This window comes from Channa argus, chromosome 23, assembly GCF_033026475.1.
Source record: "Channa argus isolate prfri chromosome 23, Channa argus male v1.0, whole genome shotgun sequence".
Classification (NCBI taxonomy): Eukaryota; Metazoa; Chordata; class Actinopteri; order Anabantiformes; family Channidae; genus Channa; species Channa argus.
Window position 1 is genome coordinate 12,820,949 of NC_090219.1, and position 17,058 is coordinate 12,838,006.

The 17,058-nt window shown below is 39.3% G+C and overlaps 1 protein-coding gene across 1 annotated transcript; it reads right to left on the reverse strand.

Moving 5' to 3' along the window:
• Positions 1 to 615: 615 nt before the first annotated feature.
• On the reverse strand, positions 616 to 15,756 carry tbc1d15 (TBC1 domain family, member 15). Its single transcript, XM_067492837.1, has 17 exons — positions 15,615 to 15,756; positions 14,285 to 14,386; positions 12,591 to 12,665; positions 11,012 to 11,153; positions 10,147 to 10,354; positions 8,974 to 9,076; positions 8,664 to 8,858; positions 7,224 to 7,352; positions 6,285 to 6,388; positions 5,577 to 5,671; positions 5,117 to 5,233; positions 4,720 to 4,820; positions 3,558 to 3,657; positions 3,386 to 3,483; positions 3,103 to 3,219; positions 2,842 to 2,928; positions 616 to 1,856 (listed from the first exon to the last, which is right to left on the reverse strand). The coding sequence occupies exons 1-17, from the start codon at positions 15,636 to 15,638 to the stop codon at positions 1,683 to 1,685; spliced, it is 1,971 nt and encodes a 656-aa protein (XP_067348938.1). The 5' UTR covers positions 15,639 to 15,756; the 3' UTR covers positions 616 to 1,682.
• Between the last annotated feature and the right edge of the window lie 1,302 nt (positions 15,757 to 17,058).

Genomic DNA, 17,058 nt, shown 5'->3' on the forward strand with positions numbered 1-17,058 from the left:
AGAGGGACAGCTCGTATTAGATGTATTGGAGATAAAGTCAGAGAGGACAGATTGAGGTGGATTGGACATGTTCAGAGGAGAGATTGTGAATATATCGGTAGAAGAATGCTAAGGTTGGAGCTGCCAGACAGGAGGTCTAGAGGAAGACCAAAGAGGAGATTTATGGATGTAGTGAGAGAGGACATGAAGGTAGTTGGTGTAAGAAAAGAGGATGCAGAGGACAGGGTTAGATAGAGGCACATGATTCGCTATGGCGACCCCTGAAAGGGAACAGCCCAAAGGAAAAGAAGATTTTGTTAGTATTTAGTTGCTGTGTGAATACATACCAAAGATAACAAACATGGATCCTGCAATTTAACCTGAGATGTGTTTATACTGATGCCTCACATACATACACACAGAGACGTCATATTTCACCATGGTTCCGCCTCTGTGTCTTCTTTGAATCATCTCTTCCTTTTTTGCAGCAAACAGAGACTCTGCTCCACCACCAACCGCCCAGCTCAGGTTCACACAGCAAGAGGGAAACAACAGTTATGTTTCTAAAACTTCTGTCATATTTTAAGCTGCATTTGGAGTAATTCATCTGCTTTTTTAGATGACATTGTGACAGAGTTTCAATAAAGCCACATGATTCTTTAATTGAACATCTGTTCAGAACAGAGATGATTCAGCCAACTATACATTAATCCCATTTCATCCCCATTAACAAACGACTCATGAACTGCTTCAGTTCATTGGCTTTACAATACAAAAGGACAAATCAGCACAAGGAGAACTTGTATCTCCAGCAGGCACATCACCACCCATAACCAGCAGTTTCATGTCAAAGCAGTAATACTGAGAAGAGCTGATGGAAGCTGCTGCATGTGCAGCCAATAAAACATCCTGTTGGAGCTAAGGTGAGATCATAGCATATCTTTCTGTCTGAGGGGGGTTAACTTCATCCTTCCCAAGGAATAATCACAGTGAACTGGCTCTTGTCATTTCAGTCCAGATTTTAAACTGAATCTTCATGTTTTTTAACCAGCTCACAGTCAAATGTGAATGAAAAAGAGAGAAGAGAAGCTGCTTTACTGCTGATCTCTATCATAGATGACATATCATTGGATTACCGTAATGTGAAGAAAACTTTAAATCATCAAGATTATGAATGCAGTCCTGCAAGTTTGTTCTGGATAGACCTCAAAGATAATGCTCTCCTCACTGAATGTGTCTTCATGTCGGCATTAGTGTTCTTCACCTGTCCAGGTCTGTGACGGTTTTGGCTTCTACATCCTTGACTCTATTCTTCTTCAGCTGTTACACAAGTGCTTTTTTCATGTTGGTCTGAAAAATTTATTTTATCTCCTGCTTATGTCCTAGTTCATGTGTGAGGTAATGTCTTTGTGTACACAGACTTGATGCAGCAACAAATGTGTGCCCTTGAGGACATGCAAACACCACAAAGTGGCCTTAATCCATCTCACTCAATAATAACCCCACTCCTGGGTTGCAATGAAGTTAGCCCCACCCACCTTGTGAATACAGCTTCACAAAATATCCTGATTAGGAGAAAAGGAATCAAAGACAATATGATACAAGAAATTACAAAAATAAGTTTGTGGATAATCTGAAATCCTTTTTACATCCTCTTCTTCTAATGGCAATCCTCCGCAGTCTCTGCTTAGATCTGCTCTTCTCTATGATATGAAGGCAACTTTGCAGCTGTTGTGAGAGTTGGTTTCTCTTAAGTGTCCATTGGAGCAGGCTTCCTGTCGCTGTGCCAACCTTGGAGCCCCAGAAGATCCATATCCTTTTGGGTCAGAGACGTCTGTGTTGAAGCCCAGGATGGCACTGACAGATTGAGGAAGGTCCTGAGAAACACAAACAACACATTAGCTGCAACTAAAAACTAGTCGCACTGTCTGTCCCATTCTCAGTGAAACACTGAGCTTTTTACTGGTAAACCATTCACAGATTTGAGAGAGAAGCTCAATTTAAGTTTAAAAAGTTACTAATGAATTTTACAGTTGACTGACTCCTAATCCTACTGGTAGATTATAATGATCTGCAAATAGTTATATTGTTTTATGTTTATTTTAAATTTTAAGATACAGACCATGATTTAATGTTGTAAAAATAAGTGGGGAGATGATTATTTTCTTTCCCTACTGTACTGATAATACAAACAATATATTTGATTCTTTTTTACTTTATTTCCATTCATTTTTCTTAATCTTGTTTTATCTCAGGTTCAGAATTTATACTCATCATGAAAAATGAAATACTGTAAATGAAGTCAATAACTTTCAGGTTACAACAGGTCAAATAAAAGATTCTAGACCACTAGAGTACCGTTTAAGATATGGCTAATGCCCAGGTTGGAAAACTTATCAGTGACAAATTAAAGCTGATTATTCAGGTTGAATATGAATAAACTGCTGAAAAACTGCTAAAAAGGGAACTCTTCCACACCTTCCACTTAAATCTTAAAAAAAAAAAACAACAACTTTCTACTCTCTCTTACTCTTAACACTTCTCTTAACACTTCTTCTGATACTTTTCTGTGCTTCAATGTTTTCTCCTTGACTTAGATTTTTTGCTCCCTTGTACCTCACTTGTAAGTCGCTTTGGATAAAATCGTTTGCCAAATGACTAAATGTAAATGTAAACGTGACATTGAAATAAACTCAATGTTAAAATCATCAACCTAATAATGACCATATTTAAAACTTTCCAAAGGACCTGAAGAAAACTAAGGTTATGCAGCTGTCACTAAATTCCTAGGTTTTACTTATAAAGCATTAATTAAACCATGACAATAAATGTAGCTTATGAAAATGGCAATGATGACCATACCTTACAGCTCTTTATCTGCAGACAGATGCCCTCTGCTTTCTGAAGAATTTCCTCAATGTCCAGCTTCATTGAGAGCTCATTGATATGCTGGAAAAAAAATGATACAAACAAGAACAAAAAAACACTTGAGTTGGTTTGAGAAAAAACATCCAGTGTGACATAACAGTATTCTGAGTGTGTTACAGTTTCACAAAGAGGAGATGTGTAACCCTCCACAGAGCAGTGAACTGCTGATGTAATGTAGACTGGCTCAGTTTTCACCTTGAGGATTTCATTAAATCCATAGTTTTCGTCCATGATTTTCTGTTTCTCTGAGTCCAGGATGGCACAGCAGACCAGCAGGTGAAGGTTCTGACAGGGCAGACCGGTCCACATCACCTGGGGAAGGGGAGGACACAGGTAAATAGTTAAAAGCATGAAGATAATAGTTAAACATGGTAAAATGAATCCTGATCCTACGGGTGGAAACAAACTCTACAGGAGGAATCTACAGAAGCTAAGAAGATTTTTTTTTACAACAACCCAGCAATGAAGAGAAACTGACCTCCCACAGTCTGAGAACATCCTGGAAACTGAGCTCCCTCTTAAATCTGATCAACAACCAGCGGAAACAGAAATAAAGGTAACCTGAATCCTGGGACTCTGGAAGACACGGACACACACGTCAGGACGCTGCAACAATAACACATATCTAATCACATGTAGTAGACTGTTACCCAGATAGTTCCAGAAGGCTAGGTCCAGCAGCCTTAGCAGAGTACTGAGCTGGATTAGCTGAGTCTTCATTCCCTGCATCTGCTCCTCAAAGTTCTGGTGCTGAACACAACAAACCAAAACAAAATGGTTATAATATTAAAGCTGCACGTGTGCGGACATTTTATTCCAGGTGTTAGCCCTCGTGCTAACTTTTTATACACAGCAGATACATTTGATTAACTTTTTTGTTTTGTTTTCTGAAGCCAAATTACAAAGTGTGTTGAGCTTATGGACTGCACGTATCATTGGTGTACTAAAGTGCTTTATTTGTCATTATACATACAAGGTGCACAACATAATTGCATCAGATGATCAGATGGAGGGTTAGTCCTGAACCACTGCGACTGAGCACGCTCCCACTATGGGCCAGCCTGACCTGATTACTAACAGACACGTTTTTTGTGGTAGGGGAAACTGGAGGACCCAGAGGAAACCTACGCAAACACGGGGAGATCATGCAAACTCCACACAGAAAGTCCCTGTCCAGTCCGATAATCAAACCCGGGACCTTCTTGCTGTGAGGCAAGACTCCTAACCTAGCTGCCTTTGGTGCCTTTGGTGCCTTTGGAGCTGTTTGTGACCTGTTGTTTATCTCTGGGAACTCTGGGATTCAGCAACATTTTTATGTCATAATTACAGATTAAACAACAGAACAAAGAACACAAAAGAACACTAAAAACAAATATGCATACATTTACATTTAGTAGAAGCTTTTATCCAAAGGGACATACACGTGAGGTATAAGGAAGCAGAAATAAGAAAGTCCTATCATAAAAGTCTTTACATTTCATGAGATGCAAGTAAAAGAAAGAGCAGGGAGGAAGTTTTTTTTTATTATTAGATTTAAGTGCATAGGAAGGTGCGGAAGAGTTCTGTTTTCAGCAGATTTTTGAATAATGGCAGTGAGTTTGCTGAGCGTGCAGAGTTCGGTTGATCTTTACACCATGTATACAATTGTCCTATTAACACATTTATGTACACTGTACACAGGACAGCACACACTTTGCATGGACTGACTGTGGGTTTAGTAGTACATAGTGCTTATCCCAACCAAAATGTACCTGAAATTAAATGTAAACATCAGAAAGTCATCAGGAATCTTCAGACTAAACTAAAACTCACCATTTGGTCCATGAAGGAGACAAAACACCAGAAAGCATCCACCTCGTTCTCCATCACATAGAGGATGGGAGAGAGCAGGTCGCTCATCCCCTGAACATAACCTGAGAAAAGGCAGACCTCGGCTGTTAATGGCTACTTAGAAAAACTGACAAAGTGGAACTGCTTACTACAGGGTCTTGTCATAAACCTGAATTTGTAGCTGTACCTCTGCTATTAAATATCTACTTCAGCTCTTGATGCAGATATCGGTGTGTTTTACATTCATATTCTTCATTTTCTACATCAATGGTCAACTCTTGTGCCTATCACCTGCACCAACACTAAGTGCAACAGAAATTGTGTAGCTGCTCTTTAACAAACACAACTTTAAGGAGGAGGACTGATGATAACCTCTCACCTAAGTCAAAGTCATACATGCAGTAGGTCATCAGGATGTCATGCAGCAGAACCAGGCCAGGGTTGTCGATGCCTTCGTAGAACCTGTTTGTTCTGTCAGTTCGGTTCACATCTTTCTCTGAAAACAACACAACACACAATGAAAAGTTTACAATCTGAAACTCCCAAATTCAAGTCACAGAGGAAACCATCAGTTTGTTTGAAAAACAAATACTAATTCTAAGCAGACTGGAAATTTATTCAACCAGCTGGTTCCACATATCTCTGAAAAAAAAAGAGCATATGAGTGAATAGATGACAACAACTGGAGCTAAAACATTTGTTTATTCCATGCTGTAGGTTCATTGATACAGAAAAGGGACACAGAGGTGAGGTGCTCCAGGTATTTTAATTTAAGTGAAACAAAACGTATTTCCTCCTGTTTTCTCTTGCACAAATTAAAGCCTTATCATTCTTCTCACCAATCAGACTCCTGTAGTCTCTGAGTCGAGAATTTCTCCTCTCCTGCTCCTCACTGACTGATTTCCACTGCAGCTTCATCCTGAAGTATTCGTCGCTGTAATACACACAAACACAGTTTCAACACCAAACAATTATGTCATATCCAATGTAATAACCCACAATAACCACATTAGTTTTCAAAGAGCAAATAAAGGAGAATGTCTGACTATAGGTTTTTAACCTATGTTTCATTTATTGTCTCAACAACTGAGCAAAGTAGTAAATCCTCAAATTTGAGAAGCTCAAAGATGAACATTTTTGATATTTTCTTACTTGAAAAATGAGAATGCATGGGAGAAAGTGTTTGGACACTGGAGTTACTGAGTTATTAAACTAAATTGATTTATGTTTATAACAGCCCTACGATATGTTGGACAAGGGACATGTTTTCGTTGCTTACAATACCGCCTTAAGTCCACACAGCCATTTTAATGTGCATAATAATAATAATAATATTGATAAGAAACACTGAAAACATCAGGGTTCCTTTCAAAAATGCAAGTATTAAAACATTTAAAAACTTAGAACACCAAAAGAGCATTAGTTTTACCAGATATAATGAGTTTCTGCTGATTTCCTTTAGCTCCACCACATCACCTGTTTGTTCAGACAGCTGGAAACCAGAGCTCCTAAATTAATAAATAGAGGTTGTGAAAGAGTTTTCATACGTTTTGCTTCTTTGCAAAGCTTTCCTCTCCTCTAGCGTGCTGTCCCAGGGAAAATATCCCAGCAGAAACTTCCAGGCCTCTTTCCTCCCTGCATGACACAGACCCTGGAGACAAAGACACAGGATGATCAGAGAATCAGTAAACACAGATCATACACAACAAACATACAGCTTAGTGTTCAAATGTTTGATCTCACAAATATACATTAACAGTAATGAGAAGATGGATAGAGGACACATGACATCTGATGTGAGGGTTTAGCCTGTGTTAATTTCTTGTCAGTTCTGTGTATTTAGGGACCCATTCAGAGACAGCTCCTGATATAGGAATTATAAGAATGTGGTGATTGTGCCCCAGACTTATGTGCTACTGTATGACAAAAACTGACCATAATCAAAGGGCAGTCTATGTCTGCAGTCCTGTACTACAGGTGGCTTGATGACCTCATATTTATTACATTATGTGTTTCTGAGCATTAAAGTTTCTGAGCATTTCTTTGACAATACAAAGTTGAGGCCAGTAAACGAGGGATGAGAGAGAAGTGTATAATGTGCCGGCTGGGACTCAAACCACTGCCATATATTTAGCAATCAACTATCAGCTCCTCAACCCCGCCCCAAAATACAAAATACAAAAAACAACACAAAGCAACATCCATTCTTATTTCTGAACATCTGCTCTGACCTCAGTATGAAAATGTGCTGAAAATGTAAATGACCTTTGTCCTGCAAGTTAGAGCCTTAAAGAAAGCACAGTTCATCGCTACAAAGTCAATTTAATTTGTTTCCATGAGGAAGAAGCTTTGATTTACTGCAGTGGGTGTTTCTGCTGTTTTTCAGTTTAATGACAGTTTCTGCCATCTATCAGTGATTGTCTGAAAGTATATGTTTCCCCCTATTCCAAAAACAGAGAAACTGGGTAATGAAAGACTCCACTTACCCCTTTGAAGATGAGGAGCTTGAGGTGTGGGACATTGACCATCCTGCCCTCTGGATCCTGGTGTTTGTTCCACTCCTCTGCAGACAGAGGCTCCCTCCTTGTCACTTGAGGCCTCGTCCCGAGGTCAATCTGGCACAAACAGTGGGAAAAATTAAATATGCTTGGGAAAAACTTACAAAAGAAAACAGAGAAGATAAATACAGAGTATGTCCTGCATCAGTGTCCATCTCTCAGAGTAACAGTCAAGTCATATTTCTGTTTACTACAAGCTCACAAGCAGCATTACAACACATATGCAACAACAAAAGGTCTGAAAATCTAGAACTGGTTCTAAAGTCTCCAATCGATCTAAACCAAATGTCTCTGAAATGATCGGTTTGTTATACCAATGCTGACATGTTTTTCTGAGTTAAAAACCTCCTGTGTCATGATCTCAAACTCTGCATCTACACAGGTAAACACAGGTTAATGTAATGTGTTTCTCACAGAATGTATCGTCTTTTGTTATTTTAACCAATAAATGCAGTGGTCGGTGTGAAAAAAGAGAGAAACTGCTGCTGGATGTTCAGTAGGCCATACTGCCATTTTCTAATGATGAGTATCATCAGAGTTAAGTGATTTTTGCCAATGTAAGTGTCTGAAAACAGTCCCTTTTCACATATACAAACTCCGGGTTTCACTTACCTCTGCAGCAGAAAGCTGCAGTACAGCGAGAAGAAACCTGCAGGTTTGTCACATGAGTTCTCTTCAAGATAATTTGTTTGTCTTGTGAGGACATTTGATTCTGTTTATATTAGCATGCTATTATATTTGTTTTGGCCAAACATGTCAGGTAATGATCAAAAATTGCTTCTCAGTTTATCATCCTTATCAAGGGAACTTTTGATACATGGTAAATGCATTTATATAGCACTTTTCTACCATATTGGCAACCAAAGCACTTTCCACTGCTTGTCCTTCACCCATTCGCACTCGCACTCACAGACACACACACACAACTATGGGGAGCTGCTATGCAGCTGGCCTGCACCCCCCGGAAGCAACTTGAAGCAAGTTGGGGTTCAATGTCTTGTTCAAGGACACTTCGACACGTGACAGGAAGATCCGCGAATCAAACCAACAACCCTGGGGCTTGTGGATAATTGCTCTACCTCCTAATAATTATCAAGATTGTTTATCGTCCTATTTGAACTCTATAAAATCCTCTCTGTTATAACCCAATCCAGGTCCTAAACTGCAGCTCAATCAGCTCCTCTTTGAACCGATCTAAAAAGTATCACCTTTATGAGGTTTTACTACAGCAAAGTTCCTAATGAACTAGAAACTCTAATGTGAACTGAAAACCTTTAACCTCTAGAAATAGAAATGTATTCCTGATGATGTATGATCTGTTCGTTATTACAAAGAAGATGTCTGCAGCCAAGTAGAGTCTCCTCTCACCCTGGTGATAACCTCGAAGCCCGGTTCCTCCTGCTGGTTGATTTCAAGTCCTGGAATGACTTCACCTAGCAGGTCGGCCACCTCCTCTGGAGGGCGCTGGTGCTGCTCCTCTGTCCCCCGCAGAGCATCAAATAGGTAGTTGGTAACTTTGGAGAAGCTGCCCAGGGTTGTCACATACGGGTCCTTTCTGAACTTCTGTAGGAGACAAACGCAGGTCTTTAATTTAAACTCAACACATGGTTTTATCCACTTATCAGGATTCACAGGGATGTCCGCAATGAGCTGTGTTTGCCAGGTTTCAGCTTCTCACATGAATGAGGCCGAAGGTGTTGTCATCCAGAAGATTCTCAAAGGACTGGGACAGAGCTTTGTTTGGAGTACTGACCAAAAGACACGTCTTATCACTCGCAGACCTACAAGCACACAATGCCCCCCCCAAAGTTATTTACATGGAAACATTCACAGACAGTTTAGTTGAGCTGTTTCTGACACATTCGTTTAGGAGAGAGGTCAAGTATGATGCATTCCATTGATCTCAGAAGTTGGAAGTTGAAGCTCAGAGTGACATTACACTGCAGTTAACCACATTCCAGTTGACCAGCTAGTTTACCATAAGAATACCAGTTCTAACCAGATTAGCAACATCAGTTTGTAACAATGCACTATTTTGTGCATAAAAATGCTGTAGTCAACATATCCACAGATATAACTCTAACAGTACTATGTGTATGAATGTTTTAATGAGACACAAATAAGACAAAAGTGCATATATTTTTATAATAGAACAGCTTTTTCTCTGTTAAAAAATGGAGCAGCCATATTGGATTTTGAAAGATGGGTTGTTCAGGTTGTCTGACTCCCAAGTCAGAGATCTGACTTCAGGGGGCGTAAAGACAGTAATGACAAAAACTGAAGCAGCTACTACTCTGATGTAAAAGATTTAGATGCCAGGACAAAAGAAAGACTTTAAAATAAAGTAAACAGTCTGCGTGGCTTTCCCTGATCTCTGCACTCTCTAACATAGTCTAATGAGAGACAACACAATCACACTGAAGCTGCTCCTTCGCTGGGCTGAAAATATCCGGCACTTAATCTAGACGATTTCATTATGAAAGGCTTTGATAAGAACTTTAATAACAGCTATCTGTGCTAAGATAGAGAAGCACGCTCTCTGTGATATTTTCTTTAGAGAGGAACAGGCTGCGTGCTGTCCTCAGAGTCTCATTTGTTACATGGAAATCACAAGAATTAAGAGAAATGGGAAGTGAAGAGCTGCTCTGTTAAAAACATGTCAACAATAAAAACTTCTTTATCGTTAGGAGCTTTGGATGCTTGTATGAGTGGATTTATCAGAAGTCACTGACCACTCTCTAGGTGATTTCAAGCCTCCGTTATTTAGTCCAATTAATTCACACTCTGGTTTGTTTTACTCCTTCGTGCACTTCATTTGGTCTTAACAGAGCAATCGTACTCCGGTACTTACTCTGTGAGCAGGGCAAATTTCTTCAGGCTCTCCAGGAACTCTCTGCTGCCCCCCTGATGGAAGTGCAGAGCGGGGAGGGGGGTACTTGCCTCCTTCAGTTTGCAGATTAGAAAGGTCCAGCCTTCCTCCTTCACTGTGACGGACTTAAGGTCACTGACACTGAAGGTCAGTGCCCACCTGCTCTTTTCATGGTTGTGGTTCAGTGATCCTAATAGACAAGCGACAGGGAACAGGAAACTACAGACAGCTGTTGGTTGGGAGCACTACAACAAACTGCAGGATAAAGTTACTATTACTTGCTGTTATGTTTCACCATTTTGAACTCTGAAACCTTTCCTGTGGTTGTTTCTGCAGTTTCAGAGTGATACAGCTTAAATTTTATAATTTCAGAGTCACATTCTCCAAGTTATTTTTTCATTTAGACCATATCAATAAGTTAAGCCAATAAACAACACATGGTTGAACCAGGAGCCCCAGAATTTGTATCAAATAGTTCCTGATAAACACAAAGTCAGATTCAGAAGGAAATTGCTGATAGACTGAAATAGTCACCAATTACTGTAAGAGATACAAGGATCAGAATGAACTTCGAGAGGACATGAAACACTTCTGTAAAACAGCACAGCCTGACATCTTTGTGATTTACTGATGTGCTTAGCTCAGTGAAATGTGACTCTTTAGAGACAATACTTATTTCCTTTAACATCCAAAGCAGATGTGTTTCTTTAACAGCACATAGAATTAAAATGAATCAGTGCTGACAGAACTTAAAGAATATTTGAAACTTACATAACACAAAAACAACTAGTGGGGCAGAGCTGATATTTTACCCTTGCAGTGGAAAGATATCAGTAGATAAACTCACCCTCTCCATTTGTGCAGGATTTCTTCCTGAAGGACACTGCATTGACCATGTCCCACTCTGTCTCATAGCTCTGCTGAGTCTCCAACAACTGATGAGACCTGTCCCCAGGACACTGAGTCCACTCCACCACTGAACTGGAGTCCTGAGGAAATGCATACACTTATGTTTATTATTATATACAAGTCTGGATAAATACAGAGGAAGGGCATCCGACGTACAACACAGGCCAAATTAAACATGCAAATCATGACTTGCACACCAAATCTGACTTCCATACCGGATCGGTCGGGACCACCACAGGTACTGTTGACCTACAGAATGCTGATTGAAATAGGGCTACTGTTGGTCAAAGAAGGAGAGGTGGAAGGAGGAAATCCAAGAGTGTAGGGCTGACAGTAGGGACTTTGAATGTTGGGACTATAACAGGGAAGGCTAGAGAGTTGGTTGACATGATGTAGAGAAGGAAGGTTGATATACTGTGTGTCCTTACAGTACGAAGGGAGAGGTGGATTTGTACAGATTGGTGAGGCAGAGAGATAGACATGGTAAGGATGTGCAGCAGGTTAGGGTGATTAAAGATAAGGATAGGAATGTATTGACAGGTGCCAGGAATGTGATTGGATGAGGGAAGCAGATGTGCAGAGCTGTGGCAACTACAGAGGAATAAAGGTGAAGACCCATACAATGAAGCTGTGGGAAAGAGTAGTGGGAGCTAGGCTAAGGACAGAGGTGACCATTTGTGAGCAGCAATATGGTTTCAAGCTGTGGTATTGTATGAGGAAGTCTGCAGTGGCCGAAAAGTTAGAGTGGTGCAGGACTTGTATGAGAGCTGTAAGACCGTGGTGAAGTGTGCTATAGGTGTGACAGAGGAGTTCAAGGTGGAGGTGGGTCTGCATCAAGGATTAACTCTACTACTTGTTTGCTCTGGTGATGGACATGCTGACAGATGATTTTAGACAAGAATCTCCACGAACTATGATGTTTGCAGATGACATTGTGATTTGTAGTGAGAGCAGGTGGAGGAAAATCTAGAGAGGTGAAGGTCTGCTCTGGAAAACAGAGGAATGAAGGAAAGCTGAAGCAAGACAGAATACCTGTGTGAATTAGAGAAACTGAAAATAAAAAAGTCTTCCAGAAAGTTTGAGGAAGTCAGTTGACAGCAGTCCACTGTTGAACTTAAGAGTTTTATCATCTAGCTGTGAAAACAAGGCTGCCTGCCTCTTACTTTGCTGTCTGTATGCTCCAAAAAACACTATCACTATACGATTACAATCAGTGAATTTTGCTTATTTGCAAGGATAAGAAGAGGAGTGATCTGATTACTAATCTGTTGAATATACATGTGGTTCAACAGAAGCCAATTTACTACAGTGGAGTGGTTTGTCAGCAGTAAATATTAAATCATGAAGATGTTGGATCTGTAGCAACAACACAGCAGAATGAAACCACAGGAATATGCAGAATGGGGAGCTGGGTTTATTTGGACTGAATCTGATGAATGGTGTTTCAGTGAGATGACAGAAATGTAGAAAAGTTTAAAGGTGAAGGTTTATCTATCAAACACCAAACTGAGACCAACCTTCCCAGCACACAGCATGTTTGAGGGGTCAACAGTGTCTTCCAGAGGTCGGTATTCCACAATGATCTCTCCATCCTGACAGAGGAGACACAAAATGTTGTATCATACACACAACCACATTTTAAACACCCATGTAGAGCTGAAACTAATATCCAGTTATATATTCAAGCTTATTCAAGCATAGTCTCACATGTTCTAGGTTTACTTCACATACCATGCACACATACACATGAGTACACGCTGTGCTATTAACAGTATATATCCACTATATGAAACAGTGCGCATCATCAGGGTCAGGAATCCCTAGATTGTATGTTCACTGCAAATCATTTGTGTTGTACGTTCACTGCAAATCCTGTGTGTTGTATGTGGCAGTAAACTTAGGGCTGTGCAGAGTCCAATTTTGATTTTAGTTAAGATTTACATTGTGTGCACAATTATTAGATAAGTTGTATTTTTTTAAGGTTGAACAACTACATTACTCTCAGTCAATCCAAAATGTTAATAAACCTCAGACCAGAGAAGTATTTAAGAAAGTTAAAGTGAGGTTTTGGCTTTCTTGTGAGAATATCAAGGTGTGCACATTTATTGGCCAACTATTAGTGTGCAGAATTATTATGGAAGAATGGAAAAATTTCCCATCTCAATTGTTTATTTTAAAACGAGATTAATAAACTCAACATTTACAACATTTTTTGACATTTCAAAACAAAAACAGTTACCAATGTAGCCACCCTTCTTTTCAATCACAGTTATAACATTTTATTCATGGAGTCAGTTCCTCGATTTGTTGAAAATCTAATTTTGGTGCAGCAGCAACCACAGCATCCCAGACACTTCAGAGAGGTGGACTGTTTTCCTTTACCATATTTCTCCCATTTAAGAATGGCCCACAAGTTCTCAAGGTTTAGGTCAGGCGAGGAAGTGGGTCATTATTCTTTCACTATTCTAAAAGTCCAACTAGCTCATCTTTAATAATAACATATTTAATTGAGAAAAAAATATTATTGCGTGTTGTTCTGTGTCGCAATTATTTTGTATTGTGTTATAAATCCAGAACAATTCGCTCCTTTACAGCTTCCTTTCTTTCTCAGCCAGGCTGCAGGATTTTTAATTCACCTAAAGATTCTAGGTAAGCATGCGGCCACCTTGGCAAAAATGTGTGAGTGCTCCTCTTGCTGCATTTTATCCAGTCAGTTGGATGAGAGAGCAGGTTATCAGACAAATGTTTTGGTAAAGGGGCTCAGGTGTTGTAAGAGGTAGCTTGTTATATTAAGGTAAATTGAGATTATAGTGAAGGGAAATGTATATATCTATGGAAAAACAGACTTCATTTGCCCCCCAAAAATATATTCCAGATCCTTAGCACCCAATGCTAACTATAAGCTGTAGCATAGTGCCTAATCCATGCTTTTCAAAAAAGAAGGTAACACAAAGTTTATAAAGTGGACGCACAAATTCACATTTACGTACTCTACAAGAACCAGCAACCACAGTTAAAATGCTCTGCTATGGTTGTAAAAAGTTATATCAGATGAAATCTCTGCACCACTCTGCGTCAAAAAAAAAGTTCATTGCTGTTGATAGTACAATTAATCAGACAGTGGAAATAATAAGACGTTCCACTGGACAATTTTCTCTCTTTGCTGACATACACAAAAAAATCTTCAGATTATTTAATACAACAGTTTTACCTTGTCGAGGATACGAAGAGCCCCTGAAATGAGTAAATCTTGCTCGATGACCTCATCATCACTGCTGGGGTGTATGAAAACACCTTCGTGTTCAAATATAACCTGCAGCACAGACGGGACACTAAGATTAGCAAAGAGTAAAAATAAAATGATAAAACTGGCTTAGTTTCAATTAGGTTCAACATCATATGTTATCATCACCATGGTAAGAGATGCTGCACAGCTAACCTGTCTGGATTAACCAATATCTTTATATTTTCCAGGCTTTCCATGTGTATCTGGTTTTGAAACAATGTGAGGGAGAGTTTCGATCAGTACTATGTACTGTACTATTTGTAGATCAGTAATTTCTGATCTACAAATAGTACAGATTCTTAAACATTTCTTCATTTTACATGTTATAATACTGATACATAATTTCTTATTTGAACATTATCAAATTATAAAGTTATTTCCATGTTTTCAGGAAAACATCATAAGCTTCATAAGTGATGTATTCTATGTTTTGTCTGTGGCACAGAGTTGACTGGATTCCATAACCTGAGATATTGATTTGAAAGCAAAGAGCAGATACCAACTAGACAGTTTGAGCCTTCCTTATATCTGCAGTGTCATAGATCGTTTTAAACTGGATTCTTCATGTGAATACCACAGTATAAGGTTTAACTGGTCGCAACTGGTTCCACTGCTTTTACCTATGGCTATTAATTAGCAGAAGCCTTTGGTATGAGAAACATTTGCTGAATGATTATCTGTCTTATGTGTTGTTTCCCCCAATAAACCTTATTTATGAAACAACTGCGAAACAAAACATGTTATCGATCACGTTAACAACAGCTAACTCCAATGCTGTTTAATATACTTTTAATTCCTGACAAAGTATGCGTACTTCTACCACCTCTGTTTTGAGAAATTGCTGTTCAGTTATTAATCTAAATTTAGCTAGCTTTTTTGAAAAAAGTTAACTTCTGCTTAACAAACGTCTCCCAACGTTTCATCCGACTTGCTAATGTAGACGTTAGATCACTTTTGATGTTGTGTATTTAAAACTAGAACATAAATTACTGACTAATGATAAGACTGTGAAGACCCGTGTCCGCAGTTTGTCTAATGTTAGGGCTGTAAGTAAGCTAACATTAGGACAGCAGCTAACACCAGCTAACTTCAGTTACCCTTAACAAATCAGTTCTAGAGCTCACTAGCATTATGTGTGCAGGTAAACAAGGAAATATAAACGCAGACTAACATGGCTACGTAACCTAGACACAGGTTAAAGTTTGCCTAACCTAGAAAACTAAGTGTTAATCCATGAGTTGTTGTATGATTTTACCTTGTAAACAGAATGCGACGCCATGTCGGTTACTCTTTTGCTCCTGATGACGACAACAGTTCACGTGCCTGTCAACCGCCATAACAAAACTGACACGTCAGCTTCCAGTGGAGAGGTCAGGCACGCATGCGCATTGACTTAAAGTACTTAGGGTCAACGGTCCAGAGCAACGGAGAGTGTGGAAAAGAGGTGAAAAGTTGTGTGCAAGCAGGTTGGAATGGGTCGAGAAAACTGTGAGGCCTGTTTTATTCAGTGAGAATGAAAATGAAGTTGTTAAAGACGGTGGTGAGACGAGAGATGTTGTTCAGCTCAGAGACAGTGGTATTGAAGAAGAGACAGGAGGCAGAGCTGGAGGTAGCAGAGCTTAAGATGTTGAGGTTGTTTTTGGGAATGACGAGGATGGATAGGATCAGGAATGAGGACATCCGAGGGACAGCTCATGTTAGATGTTTTGGAGATACAGTCAGAGAGGCCAGATTGAGCTGGTTTGGACATGTTCAGAGGAGAGACTGATTATATTAGTAGAAGGATGCTGATGTTGGAGCTGACAGGCAGGAGGTCTAGAGGAAGACCAAAGAGGAGATTTATGGATGTAGTGAGAAAGGACATGAAGGTAGTTGGTGTAAGAGAAGAGGATGCAGAGGATAGAGTTAGATGGAGGCACATGATTCGCCGTGGTGACCCCTAAAAGGGAACAGCCCAAAGGAAAAGAAGAACATGATTCGAATACATCAATGTAAAAAATCCATTACAAAAAGTAAAGATAAATATAGTGACGTGAAACTATAATATTTCCCTCTTAAATGTAATGTAGTATGAGAATAAAGTGACAGAAAATGCAAATACTCAAGTAATGTACCAGTTGATGTTCAAGCACAGTGCTTGAGTATTTTCCAACACTGAACTTTCATCTGTGAAATAAAGTACTATAAAAAAAAAAAAAATGTGTAATGCCAAAACGAAGGTTGCACCAAAAAAGGGTGGCACACTAGGAGAAGCTCTGACACCAGCTGTTCAAAACTTGTGACTTGTTCAAATATCAGCAATCAAATATAAATTGCTTGAGCTCCAGTCTGTTAAAATTTAAAAGACTAAGAAAATTCTGGGTAATATCAGATCAACATTAGGAGAAAAAAGAAATTAAGAAAAATATATATTTAAACATTTTAACATAAAAAAGACTTAATATAACAATATAAAATATTAAATAAGAGGTTCTGCCTCTAACTGATTTACTAACTTAGGGGCAACTAGTCTTGCAATAAGAGAATAGAGGTAATAAGTAGATGCAAGTAGCCAACAGGATGTCTTGTATGGAAAAGAACAGTGGTGGAGTCTCCCTGTGCTTGTGTGGGTTTCCTTTGGGTGCTCCGGTTTCCTCCAACAGTGCAAAGACATGCATGTTAGATTAATTGGTGACTCTACATTGCCCATAGGTGTGAAT

Bases quoted from the DNA above. Each gene is read 5' to 3' on its own strand.
- tbc1d15 (XM_067492837.1), bottom strand. From the start codon at position 15,638: ATGGCGTCGCATTCTGTTTACAAG. The intron at 11,154-12,590 runs GTTGGTCTCAGT...GCATTTCCTCAG, and splicing joins ACATGCTGTGTGCTGGGAAG to GACTCCAGTTCAGTGGTGGA. The intron at 4,821-5,116 runs GTGAGAGGTTAT...GCCTTTTCTCAG, and splicing joins CATGTATGACTTTGACTTAG to GTTATGTTCAGGGGATGAGC.